The following is a 12144-nucleotide window of genomic DNA, read 5'->3' as shown; positions in this document are numbered from 1 at the left end:
GAACCCGGGATTATAACGGAGGGACGCTGGTCTGGCCGCGGTCTCCCCTCGGGTGGTCTGGGTCCGGGGGCTCTGCGCCCCTTCTGTGGCGGGGGGCGGGAGGTGGGTGCACTCTTCGGGAGCGAGGGGTTTGCTTGGGGGACGGAGGTTCGCCTTCCTTTCGGACACTCCCCGTCGCTGTGGTTGCGAGGCCCCGTGTGGGAAGCGGGGCCCATCACGTGGCCTGTGGTTTGGGGGTGGCAGGGTTAAGTGACTCGCCCTGTCACCAGTTGGGGCTATCATCAGCCCCAACTCGGAGGGGACCTCTCTCTTCTCACGAGGAGGGAGGTTTCGCGTGCCCGGGGGGGGGTCGCGGCCGAATACGAAAGCGATCCCGTGGCCCTCCCTCATGTGCGCTAAGGAGACAACCAAGGAGTTTTAGCGGGTAGTCGGGTATCTACACCCAGAGTCCCGCATACTACCCCGTCAGTCCCCAAACTGCGGGGGGGTGCATTTCCCCTTGTAAAAAAAAAGATAAATAGTGGGACTCCCCGTGGGCACCACCTTGTCGTGGTGGGGGGGGCTTAAGCCGCTTCCGGTCTCTTGGGGCGATTCAGTCAGCCATTGGCTGCTGTCTCGGCCTGGGGAGGCGGGGCGGCGAACTAAGAGTGCCCAATGCGTGCGACGGGCGTCGAGCCTGGTCAAGAGGTGCACGCAACAGTACGTGCGATGGGCGTAAGCCCAGTCGAGAGGTGCACGTACTCGGAGGGAGCGTCATGCTCAATACGGGAGTGGCGCCCCCTCGCTCCTTCCCGTGGGGATGGGGGTGGTAGTCATTCTTGTTCCCTGCTGGGGAGTGCGGGGGGGGGGCGCTTCCTGTGGATCGCGGTGTGGCACCGCGGAGAGTGAGAGGGTGCCCTTTCGCCGCCTCCTGTTACTGGGGGGGGTGTGGTGTCCCCGGTCCTGGTTTGCTCGGGGGGGGGGGTGAGTGGCCGTTAAGGGCTGATGATTTCCCGGTAGTAGCCTTAGCCTCGGGCTGTCGCGGGGGCGGTGGGTTGGCGCCCCAGCATCGCCCATTAACCGCGTCATCCTTTGGCGAGTCTCGTGCTCCGCCGGGGAGGCGATGTGCAAGCACATCGCCTCGGTCCCCCTGTCGTCTCGTGGAGCCCAGGGGCGAACCCGGGTAAATTCACGGAGGGACGTCGGCCTGGTTGCGATCTCCTCTCGGGGGGGCTGGGTCCGGGGGTTCTGCGTCCCGTCTGTGGCGGGGGGCGGGGGTGGGCTCGCTCTCTGGGAGCGGGGGGTGTGCTTGGGGGGGAGCTTGTCCTCCCTTCCGTGCACACCCCGTCGCTGGGGTCGCGGGGTCCCGTGTGGGTAGCGGGGTCCATTTGCATGGCTCGTGGTTTGGGGGTGGCAGGGTTAAGTGATTCGGCCTGTCACCCGTTGGGGCGAACATCAGCCCCAACACGGAGGGGACCTCTCTCTTCTTACGAGGGGGTCTCGCGTACCTGGGGGGGTTGCGTTGTGTATACGAAAGCGATCCCGTGGCTCCCCCCCTTGTGCACTAAGGAGACAACTAAGTGGTTTTAGCGGGTAGTCCGGTTTACCCGGAGTCCCGCATACCTCCCGTCAATATCCAATTGGCGGGGGGTGCGTAAATGCATTTCCTTTTGTAAAAAAGAAAGGATAAATAGTGGGAAATCTAACCTTAAGTAATTAATCCTGGCTGGATTATTACAAATTTATTTCTTTATTTCAAATTTTACTATCTAAACATGTGTATTATAAAGCGAAAGGGGAGAGGACAAAGGATCAAGGATTTTCAAATTGGATAGTGGACGGAGAAAATTTTTTCCATAGAGCTTGGATTGGAACTCCTAGTGGAAATCGGGAACCGGGGAGGTACCAGGGGATGATTGAGTTGGAAGGGGCGGTGGTTAGGTAATGCAATAATTCTTCGTGGTCTACTGGACCAGGGTCCACGTAGAAGGTTCCTTCTGGTAGGGGAAGATCGAGGAGGGGGAATTGAAATAGGAAATAATTCAACGGATCGGGATCGGTGGATTCAGGGATTTCGTGAAGGTGAGAGGGGTCAGCGGAATTAGAGGAGGGCTCAGAATTACACGAATCTTCGTCTAAATCGTGGAGATCTCTCGCGAAATCTTCGAGAGCCTCACCAATTTCGGAAGAATTCGAATGATCATGGACTGAAGGAGAGGAAGGAGTCGAGGGTGATAACTGGTATGGGAGGGGTACGCTCCCGAACAGGAGATGAGGGGAAACGAGGGGGTTCGGGAGAGGAAACCGGAGAATAGCTAGGAGGTGGAAGTGTATCTTGTGGGTCAGGATTTTGTAAATTATTATTACTAGTATTATTATTATCACTATTATTACTATTATTACTATTAGTGTGTGGGCTAGAAGGGGAGTCCGTTACGTTATCGGTTTCTACGCTATTATTCGGGGTTTGGTTCTCAACGGGGGGTGTGATTGCCATAGTCAAATTTTTTTAGCGCCCGATTCCAACGATTCCGACGCCACAACGCTACTCGCCGTTTACCGTGCTCCGGCACTAATAATGATTTAACGGTGAATGAGGGAGTTTAAAATGTAGTTAAGGGGTTGTCGCTAACTAATTACCGTTAACTTTATTACCGTTGTCATCGGGAAAAGATACTTGAATCTTAGACGGGATAATAGCCCGTTTATATTCTTAAATTTAACTGATCTTAATTTGTTGATTATTGATAATGAAATAATATAGGTGAAGGGATGGTTAAGAGAAAAAAGGGAAATGAAAGAAAATAACGTAGTTTGAAAATTCAAAGAAAAGTTTCAAATTTAGAAGGGTTCAATCGGGAATCGGTTTTCGGAGATTTGAGCCGGATTAGAAATCGTTCGCGAACCACCTCGTGGAGATTCTAGGCGAACTGGGAATCGTTCGCGAACCGCCTTGCGGAGATTCTTGGCGAACCGGGAATCGTTCGCGAACCGTCTTGCTGAGATTCTAGGCGAACAGGAAATAGTTCGCGAACCGCCTTGCGGAGATTCTAGGCGAACTGGAAATAGTTCGCGAACCGCCTTGCGGAGATTCTAGGCGAACTGGGAATCGTTCGCGAACCGCCTTGCGCAGATTCTAGGCGAACAGGAAATAGTTCGCGAACCGCCTTGCGGAGATTCTAGGCGAACGAGGAGGAATGAGGAAGATGATTAGGAAGAGGAAAGAGACAAGGAGTAATTAACGATTATTAAATTATTGAAATTTATTTTCCAGAAAATGGATATTGATAAATTCTTTAATTTACCTATCGATTAAAGTAGTGATTAGAGATTAATTGGTCAAGGATCATTCCCAATGACAATCAGTTAACAAATGGGGGGGGGGAAGAGAGAATAAAATTAAATCGGACTTACTACTTATAGAGAGCGTTGATATGATAGAGAAAAAACAATTTAGCCGGGACGGATCTTGAATCACGGTCGGAGAATCGGGTAGTCCCGATGCTGGAGAATAAGTGACTCAGTTGATTCAGAATGGTTGCACTTCGCTCATACTTCGCGTTTCGGTCAGTTAATTAATCCGAAGAGAAAATTTCCTTATAGTCAGACGGATAAACTTTTAATACGGCGGAGAAAGCTGTGTGTCGTTAGAAAAATTTTGATACGGAACTGTGTGTCCGCGGTTTCAGCTCGCGAGTTTTAAAGTTTTTGCTCCTCCTCCCTTCTGGATAGTGGGAATCCCTTTTGGGCGAATGATATAATTTCAGTTACTTCCTTCTTAGAGGCAAGGAGGCTGATTTTGGAAGGAGAGGCATTTCTAAGATATTTAATAGGTTGGCCCTTTTGGTTTAAGATTTGGCTCTATCCAGCAGAGAGTGGGAGCTTAGCGAACAGATTTATGAATCGCGAGAGTCTTTTCGCGTTTCGGCTAGCACTTAAAGGTGGCCAGGCGAATTGTTTAGTCTCCTTTTTTTGATAGCCCGCCTAGGATACTGCAGGCCAGAATAGTTTCTGATTTCATAGCTCCACGTGTGAAGCGCTATAAAAAATTTTATTGCGGCTCTGATTCCGATTTTTGTTTAGAATTTCTAAGTTCCAACGACTGGCCATCCTTAGCTCTAACTTTTCTTATTTATTTATTGCTTCGAGTTTCTTGGTCTCAGATATCCGCTGCAAGGATTAGATATATGTTTAGCATATGATTAGACATATGTTTATCGTTGGCGCAATTCTTAAGAAGGATCGCTTTGTTTCTAGAGTTTCAATGGTTCTAACGGACGTCCCAACTGTAAACATATGCGAGTTCGATTTTATTACAGCTCTTTATTTTAGTGGAATTTCTTATTTATAGCGACAGACTATCCGCGTAGTCTAGGCTTATTTATTATTTTTTATTTCCTTGGTTCTCAGACATTGCCAAGAGCTACCCGCGCACGTGGTTATCGTATAGTTTTTGTATAGTTTCGAGGAAAGAAAAGAATCACGACGTCCATCGGACATAACATTACTTTAAAGATGGTCGATAAACGACATATGTTAAATATCTTTATATATAGATGCAAAAATATTCTATAGTCGAATTTATTGAAGAAAACACTGTTGAAATTATCCTTTCTTCCTGGATATCATCTAATAACAAAACTGCATTATGGCTTAAAAAAATATTATTCCATCAATCCTAAGAAGATATCTAAAAAACAGTACTGAACCCAATGATGATTGGAATTCTGTTAATATAAGGGTTTTGGGACATACAGGTATAAATATTATTTTTACTATCATCTTTATTTTTCTATCAACCAGTTCTACTATTATGGTACAGAATAGATAAATTTAAATAAAAGTTAATAAAATAATTTAAAAATGAACTTTTAAGATTATCTGTTTTAGAGATTATACGTTTAGATTATATATTTTAGAGATCATATATTTTAAGATTGTATGTTTCTTTTAGATAGTCTTACTGATGCTACAAAAAAAGCATATAAAGCACAAGAAACGTCTCATTTGAGTAGTGGATCTGATACTGAAACATATACATCAAAACGACAGAAGAAATTACCACTTAGATATCAGAACAGTTCTTCTGATAATGAAAATCTAGCGCTAGGAAAACAGCATGTGGATTCAGAAAAACGACCTAAACGTTCTGTTGTTCCATCTTTTCCCGAATTTCGAGGTAAAAATATATCTAAGCATGAAACAAAGATGTCATAATATTTTAATATTTAGACATTTATTATATTACATATTTGATATTCAATTTGTAAGATTGTATGTTTTTTTGGCAGATTATTCGCCAACCAAAATAGTAGACATGATAATTATTTTCGGTAATACTGGTGGTAATGGAAGAGAGGCAGCTCGCCAGTATCGTGACCAGTATCCGGGTCGGCGTCATCTTGATCATAAAGTAATATTGCTTGCTGTACATAGAGCACGAGCTGGACAGATGCAAAGACAACGATCAAAAAAACGCTTGGATAATGATGACGTGATAAATGTTACGGTGCTTGGAATGGTGGAAATAAATCCGCATATCAGTCAACGACAGATTAGTCGTGAAGTAAACATATCAGAAAAAAACAGTTCGACATATTTTGAAAGCAAATTCCTACCATACGTACCACATATCATTTCATCAAGCACTTTCTGACAATGATAAAAGACTTCGTGTCAGGTTTTGCAGATGGGCACAGGAGCAAATAGCACTCGATCCCACATTCTTTAACCGTGTCATGTTTAGTGATGAGGTCACTTTCCAGAATACGGGAGAATTAAACCGGTACAATTGCCATTATTATTTGCAAACAAATCCGTATTAGGTTCGTCATGTTGATAATTAACATCGCTGGAAGGTAAATGTACGGTGTGGCATCCTAGACGGACATTGTGGGACCATACTTCTTTGAAGGCAATGTTAACGGAGCTGAATATTTGAATCTTTTACAAAATCAATTGCCAGAAATGTTGGAAGATATTAATCTTAACACAGTCCAGAATATGTGGATACAGCAGGATGGTGCGGGTGTACATAACGCACGCATTGTAATTAATTTCTTAAATGACAGGTATGCACAACGCTGGATTGGACGAAATAGTTTCGTGGCCTGGCCTCCCAGGTCACCTGACCTAACATCTCCTGATTTCTATCTATGGGACTACCTCAAAAATACTGTTTATAAAACAGTACTCACGACGCCTGAAAATCTAGAACATCGCATAAGAACAGCATGCAGAAACATTTCAACTGAAGTATTAAGAAAAACAATAGCAACATTTAAAAGGCGGATTCAGTTGTGTATCGATGAAAATGGAGGCACATTCGAACAATTATTATAAAGAAATAATAATGTGAATCTGAAGCATCCACTTACTTACCTCCCTCCCCCCACACACACAGACAGACAGACAGCAGAGAGGGTTTGGAGTCGCTAAATACTGTGGGAGTGACGAATCACGGGGTCCTTATCTCTGACTGTGCGCAACACACACACACACACACACACGCACGCTCGCACGCACGCACGCACGCACGCACACACGCACACAAGTGAGAGGCAAGGGGACTCACTTTAATCAAGCACCCCGAAGAGATGTAAATCCGACCGTGCGACCTCCAAGCGGTACATCTTGGGTAATACTAACGCCGGCGGTACTTAAATTTTGAAGACCCATAATTCAGAAAGATATCAACCAACAAGGGTTTGTGACCAGTGTTTCGAAAACGTCTTGACGCCAGCTACAAGAATATGCAATAAAAAATTAGGGTTCCCATTTAAGAAAATTAAGGTCACCTTGATCTGACCTTAATGGCGTCGCCCAAGGTCAAATCAGTGATACCATCTTATGTCCCCCTCCGAACCATACAACTTTTGTATGAAACATTTTTGTATCTCTCTTAGTTTTCTAGATATCCGCCTGGGGCGATTAAAATTCCCCACCCTGTATATATATTGTTGTGCCAGGAGCGGCACGGGATGTGGGGTAGCCGGGAGATGCCAAAGAATGCCTCGGCCGTCACTTAGTTTTATACCTTTTATTATGTTTTTATTATGATTTTCACAAATATATTCACTTATAGTAATTTGCTCGGTTTCTTTTAAGCCTTCTCTCCTTAACATCGTCTTCCCTTAAATCACCTCGTTCTTAGCTTTCGAGTGTTAACAAACTTATTCAGCGTTTGATGCACAGAATAGCGATTAGCCCCAGATTCGCACTCTTTATTAATTGATTTTTCATTAACAACTGTCCGCCGCGGACCCACGGTGGACGGTTTTTAACACCTCATTTTTAGGGGTATTTTGGAGGGGATCGCCTAGCGACATGACCATATATGGTCATGGAAGATTTTCGTGGCGGTCAAGTCCAAGTGCAAACGAAGGAGGTTCAAAGTCGAATCCCTTCGTTGGCATTTTCACGTTTCCGGCGAACTCGCGCGTGGTTCGCTGAGGTAGCGGTTTTACGCGGTTCACGAACATTCTATCGCATTTTAATAGTATAAAATTTATTAGTGGTGAAGTAAAATAAAGTTATAGTCTTTCGGACTATAACATCCCTCCCCCGTTGGAAAAGAAAAACGGAGGTTCTAAACGGAGTTTTTCTATACATATATCTATCCCTGTTTTAAATACAATATATTTCCCGTTTACAATGTTTATTACAATCGTTTCTTATCTCTAAGTTAAAATTTATTTATTCTAGAATCGTGTGCTCTTGCTTCTTTTTAGTATTGGTCTAGACATTCCATATGGTTTGTCAGTTTCGTCTATTATTGTGACAGTCGGTCGTTTAGATTTCTTTTTCTTGGGTTGGACAATTCCAATATGGGTTCAAATCCATACTATTAGTATTATAATAATTATAGTGGTTATTCCACTGGAAGCCATTGGGTAAATGAATTCCTTTTGTTTAAAGAAATTGTTATTGTTTAAATCTTTATTTATTTCTTCTAATTTGTTACTTAGTTCTTTTAATTCTAGAGGATTATTGATTACGTCTTTGAATTTTCGTTCGTCATTTGATTCGTTAATGTTTCAGGAAATTGTTATATTAAATTCTGGTAAAAATGTTTCTATATTCGTTCTGTATGTTATCGTTTCTGTTTGTATTGTCATGTCTGCAGTTGTCAGTTTACAGTTGTCGTTTAAAATAATTCGACCTGATTTTGTGAGTATCCTTTTATACTCAGGATGGTTATCGCAATTTATTACAATTTGCTGCTCGGATGCAGTCGAATATAGTCAAGAGTGTGGCTGTTGTAACGTAAGCCATATAGTGCGGTTCGATATCGTATAGTCTATGTTGCACTGTTCGCGATAATCTTGTGCTCGTATATACATTTTAATTTCGCACGGTGTATTTTTGCTTACATGATATATTGGTTGACTTTTTTCGCATAAAAATTGATTATTATTACTTATACAATCGTTTAGATTTTGTTTTGTTAAGATTACATATATACGCATATCTTTATTTATTGCAATTAATTTATTTTCTACTTTCGTGTACGCAAATTTATTTACATAATTATATGTTGATAACGATATTACATTCAGAATATCATACATTGGTTGCGCGACTATTGGAAATTTTAGTATTGTGTATATAGTTGTTTTGTCGCAGTACGCGCTTACTTTTATATAATTTTCTATTGTTAACCATTCGTCGTATATTATTTTGAACGGGAAATACGAACCTCGCGGTAACTGTAAGACGGCTTCTTTTAAATGGGAAATTATTTCATTTATTGGTGTTAGTAGCGGATGCATTATGCCTTTACGTATATATGAGAGGTATTCTAAAATGTCTTTCGCGTCTCTGATTAGATCTGTTATCATCGCTGTAATTACAGTGAAATGTTCGTCCATTTCTTCTCGCGTCGTATATTCTCTAATATAGTGATTCATTAATTTACCATTGTAATTTAACATATTTTCTAATTTATTTAAATGAATTATGGTAGTGTTTAGAACTTTTATTTGATTTCTTGCGACGTGTTTTAGTGTTTCCTGCTTATTTTGTAATAGTTGAATTTGTTCATTTATTAGTTTTCTATCATTCGCGTCCAAATAACGTTTTAGTTATTGAGCCTATTCCATCTATCAGACCTCTGCGTCTGTCTGATGATGTTTTATATAGATTATTTATTAATTTTATTATTTTAGCTAGTGTATTGGAATCATTATTGATAATGCTTTTCAAATTTTCGCACGTTCTTTTAAGGGGAAAAATTCCTGTAAAAATTTTTTTTTTTTGCATTTTTTTTTGCTTTAAAAATTAATTTAGCATCTGAAGAATGTATTCTCAAAGTTTGGGGCTCAACAGAAAGTCCTTAATGTCCCTAGAAAGTCACCAAAGTGATGCGCAAAAGTACCGATAGCAGGTAAGCGAACGAGCGCTCTTTACGGCCTCTACCGTTTAATTTCTAAGCCAAACAAGTTTGCTAGTTTCTTTTTTGAAAAGTTGGGGTCGCTTCTGACGGCTTGTATAACTGACATTTTTGTTTTCACAAAAGCAGCTGAGAGAGAACCTACTCTTAGTATACGGTTTAGTGCCACGTGGTGTATTTGTTTATTGTATCGCGTCAGTGTGTGATTATTTGAAATAATGAGCCGTAAGATCCCAACTGATGATCCAAATTATCGTGCTAGTCGTCCTCGTCGTCGAAAATATGAAGGCAATCAATTTTCCAGCGTGCCAGACATGGACGTCGATGAAGAAGAATCAAACGACGAAACGACGAGCGCCTCGGCGAGAAAATTGAAAAAGTCGGCTGACGATATTATTGTCAATCAAAGCTTTTGCTATCGAATAATCGAATTTATTAGCGTTTTCTCTGCCCTTGCCTACATACTAGTGTGCAGACAGTGCAAGCAAAAAGTTTCATTTGCGGAATCGGGCCAAAAAGGATTAGGCTTCAAAATTACAGTTACCTGCAAATGTGGAACTACAATGATTCCCTCAAGTCCATTTATACAGAACGCGTATGAAATAAACCGACGAATCGTTTTGGCAATGCGTTTACTTGGTGTCGCTCGAGAAGGAATAAATATATTCTGTGGTATTATGAATTTCGGCAGTGGACTAAGCCAGCACGCTTATCGAATAATTCAGCATGTGCACACGTCCGTCAAGAAACTGTTCAATGTGAGTAGTAAAAATGCGATCGAAGATGAGAAAAAAGAAAATGAGGCGAGGGAACAGCCGTTATTAAATTTAACTGTGAGTGGTGATGGATCGTGGAAGAAGCGCGGCTTCTCCTCATTGTACGGCGTAACGACACTTATTGCCTACTACTCAGGCAAAGTAATTGATTTGGTAGTAAAAAGTAGCTATTGCCATGCATGCACCTATTTCCGAAATAACGCCGACGACCCTGTAGGCGCAAATCACATGGAGAATTGTTCCATCAATCACAAAGGCTCGGCGGGAAAGATGGAGGTTGACGCCGTTCTCGAAATGTTCCTCCGTTCTGAAGAAAAGTTTGGTGTTCGTTACACTAATTACGTGGGGGATGGCGATACAAAAACTTTTAAGTCTATATTAGATGCTAAGCCGTACGAAGATATTGCAGTTATCAAAAGTGAGTGTGTGGGCCATGTGGAAAAGCGAATGGGAAGTCGCCTTCGAAATATAAAAAAAACCGCAAAACTTGGCGGCAAAGGCAAACTGACTGACGCTTTAATAAAAAAATTAACAAAATATTACGGCCTTGCAATACGCAGAAATTCAGAATCGAAAGATAACATGAAAAAAGAAATAATGGCTACATTTTACCACTTGATCTCGACCGATGAAAATCCGCAACATCAGTTCTGTCCCACTGGCGCCGACTCGTGGTGTGCGTATAACGCTGCTCAAGCAAACAAAGCTACTTATGAACATTCAGCCCCTCTACACCCAGAAATACAAAAGAATATTCTTCCGATATACGAAGATTTATCACGAGACGATCTACTGGAGCGTTGCATTGGCGGTTTCACTCAAAACGCTAACGAATCTTTTAATGCGACTGTGTGGCGTTTAGCTCCTAAACATTTGAATTGTGGCTCAAAAATAATAGAAATTGCGGCATACTTAGCTGCAGGAATATTCAATGATGGATATTCATTTGTCCTTAGAGTCATGAACGATCTGGAACTGCCAATCGGCCTGGAATGTAAAATGTTCGCCGATTCGTACGACACCAATCGAGTGAAGAGACAAGATCGACGCTCATTAAATTCGTCCAAAGAGGCCAGAACTGCTCAAAAAGAGAAAAAAACAGCCGAGATGGATGGTTTCCTTGAAGTAGAAGGCTTGCTCTATGGTCCTGGCATCGCTGATTAAGCTTGGGTAATTATAAATCACTCTAAACTTTACTTTTCAAGAACGAAAACTTAAATGGCGTTTTTCTCGAAACACGTTTTTTTCCGCGCCGTGCAGCGTAACTCACGAAGTTTTCAACCGATTGACTTGAAATTTTACACAGATATTCTTTAACTTATTGGCCTTTGCATGAACCTAAAATTTTATAAAAATTGTAATATTAAGTATTGTTTTTAACAATTTGTTTATGAAAAAAAAAGTGTTTTTTTTTCTTTTTGTCCTCAAATTTTTATTTTTCACTTTTTTTGTTAATTTTAGGTTCATGCAAAGAAGAATTTCATATTTTAATGGAAAAAATTTTGTACGTTGATTTCAGATAACTACAAGGACCTGGGCGTTGCACGGCGCAAATCCGAGGAGTCAAGTTTGGTCAGCTGTAGCGTCGCCATTTTGTTTTTTTTTATTCATAAAAAAATTTTTTCATACACATTTTAACGTCTATTGTAATATGTAACTTCAGAAATTGCAATAAATGCTTTCAGTTTTTTGTAAAAAATTATTGAAAAACACGTCGTTTACAGGAATTTCCCTCCTTAATGTAATCTTCGGATTTTATGTTTTTACACATTTCGTTCGTTTGTTGCACATATTTATTTATTTGCCAGGTTTTGTTATTTAATTCAGTTATATCTAATTTCCAGGTCTTCTTAATTTGATGTAGATATCCGATTTTCTCGTAGTAGATTCCTGGGTTGTGCTTAAATTCTTCAATTTCAAACGGAAGACGGGTTTCGTCTTGCTTGGTGAGAACGGGGTTGATCCCTAGTGTTAGTGTTCTGTAATAATATATATTAA

The 12144-nt window shown here is 41.4% G+C and overlaps 1 protein-coding gene and 1 pseudogene across 1 annotated transcript; both read left to right on the top strand.

Annotated features, from left to right (window-relative positions):
* Window positions 1-12144, top strand: part of LOC145973800 (uncharacterized) — a 41609-nt pseudogene that overhangs the window by 7064 nt on the left and 22401 nt on the right.
* Window positions 9073-11472, top strand: LOC145972945 (uncharacterized). The gene has a single exon (XM_083101994.1). The coding sequence runs from the start codon at window positions 9589-9591 to the stop codon at window positions 11308-11310; it is 1722 nt and encodes a 573-aa protein (XP_082958120.1). The 5' UTR covers window positions 9073-9588; the 3' UTR covers window positions 11311-11472.

This window comes from Camponotus vicinus, unplaced genomic scaffold (genome assembly GCF_025532165.1).
Source record: "Camponotus vicinus isolate PSW18456_S1 unplaced genomic scaffold, iyCamVici1.0 SCAF_6, whole genome shotgun sequence".
Lineage (NCBI taxonomy): Eukaryota > Metazoa > Arthropoda > Insecta > Hymenoptera > Formicidae > Camponotus > Camponotus vicinus.
The sequence above is the reverse complement of the archived record's forward strand: the minus strand, read 5'-3'. Positions and strand labels throughout refer to the sequence as shown.

Excerpts from the sequence above, each read along its gene's own strand:
- LOC145972945 (XM_083101994.1), top strand. The coding sequence starts at position 9,589 with ATGAGCCGTAAGATCCCAACTGATGATCCAAATTATCGTGCTAGTCGT.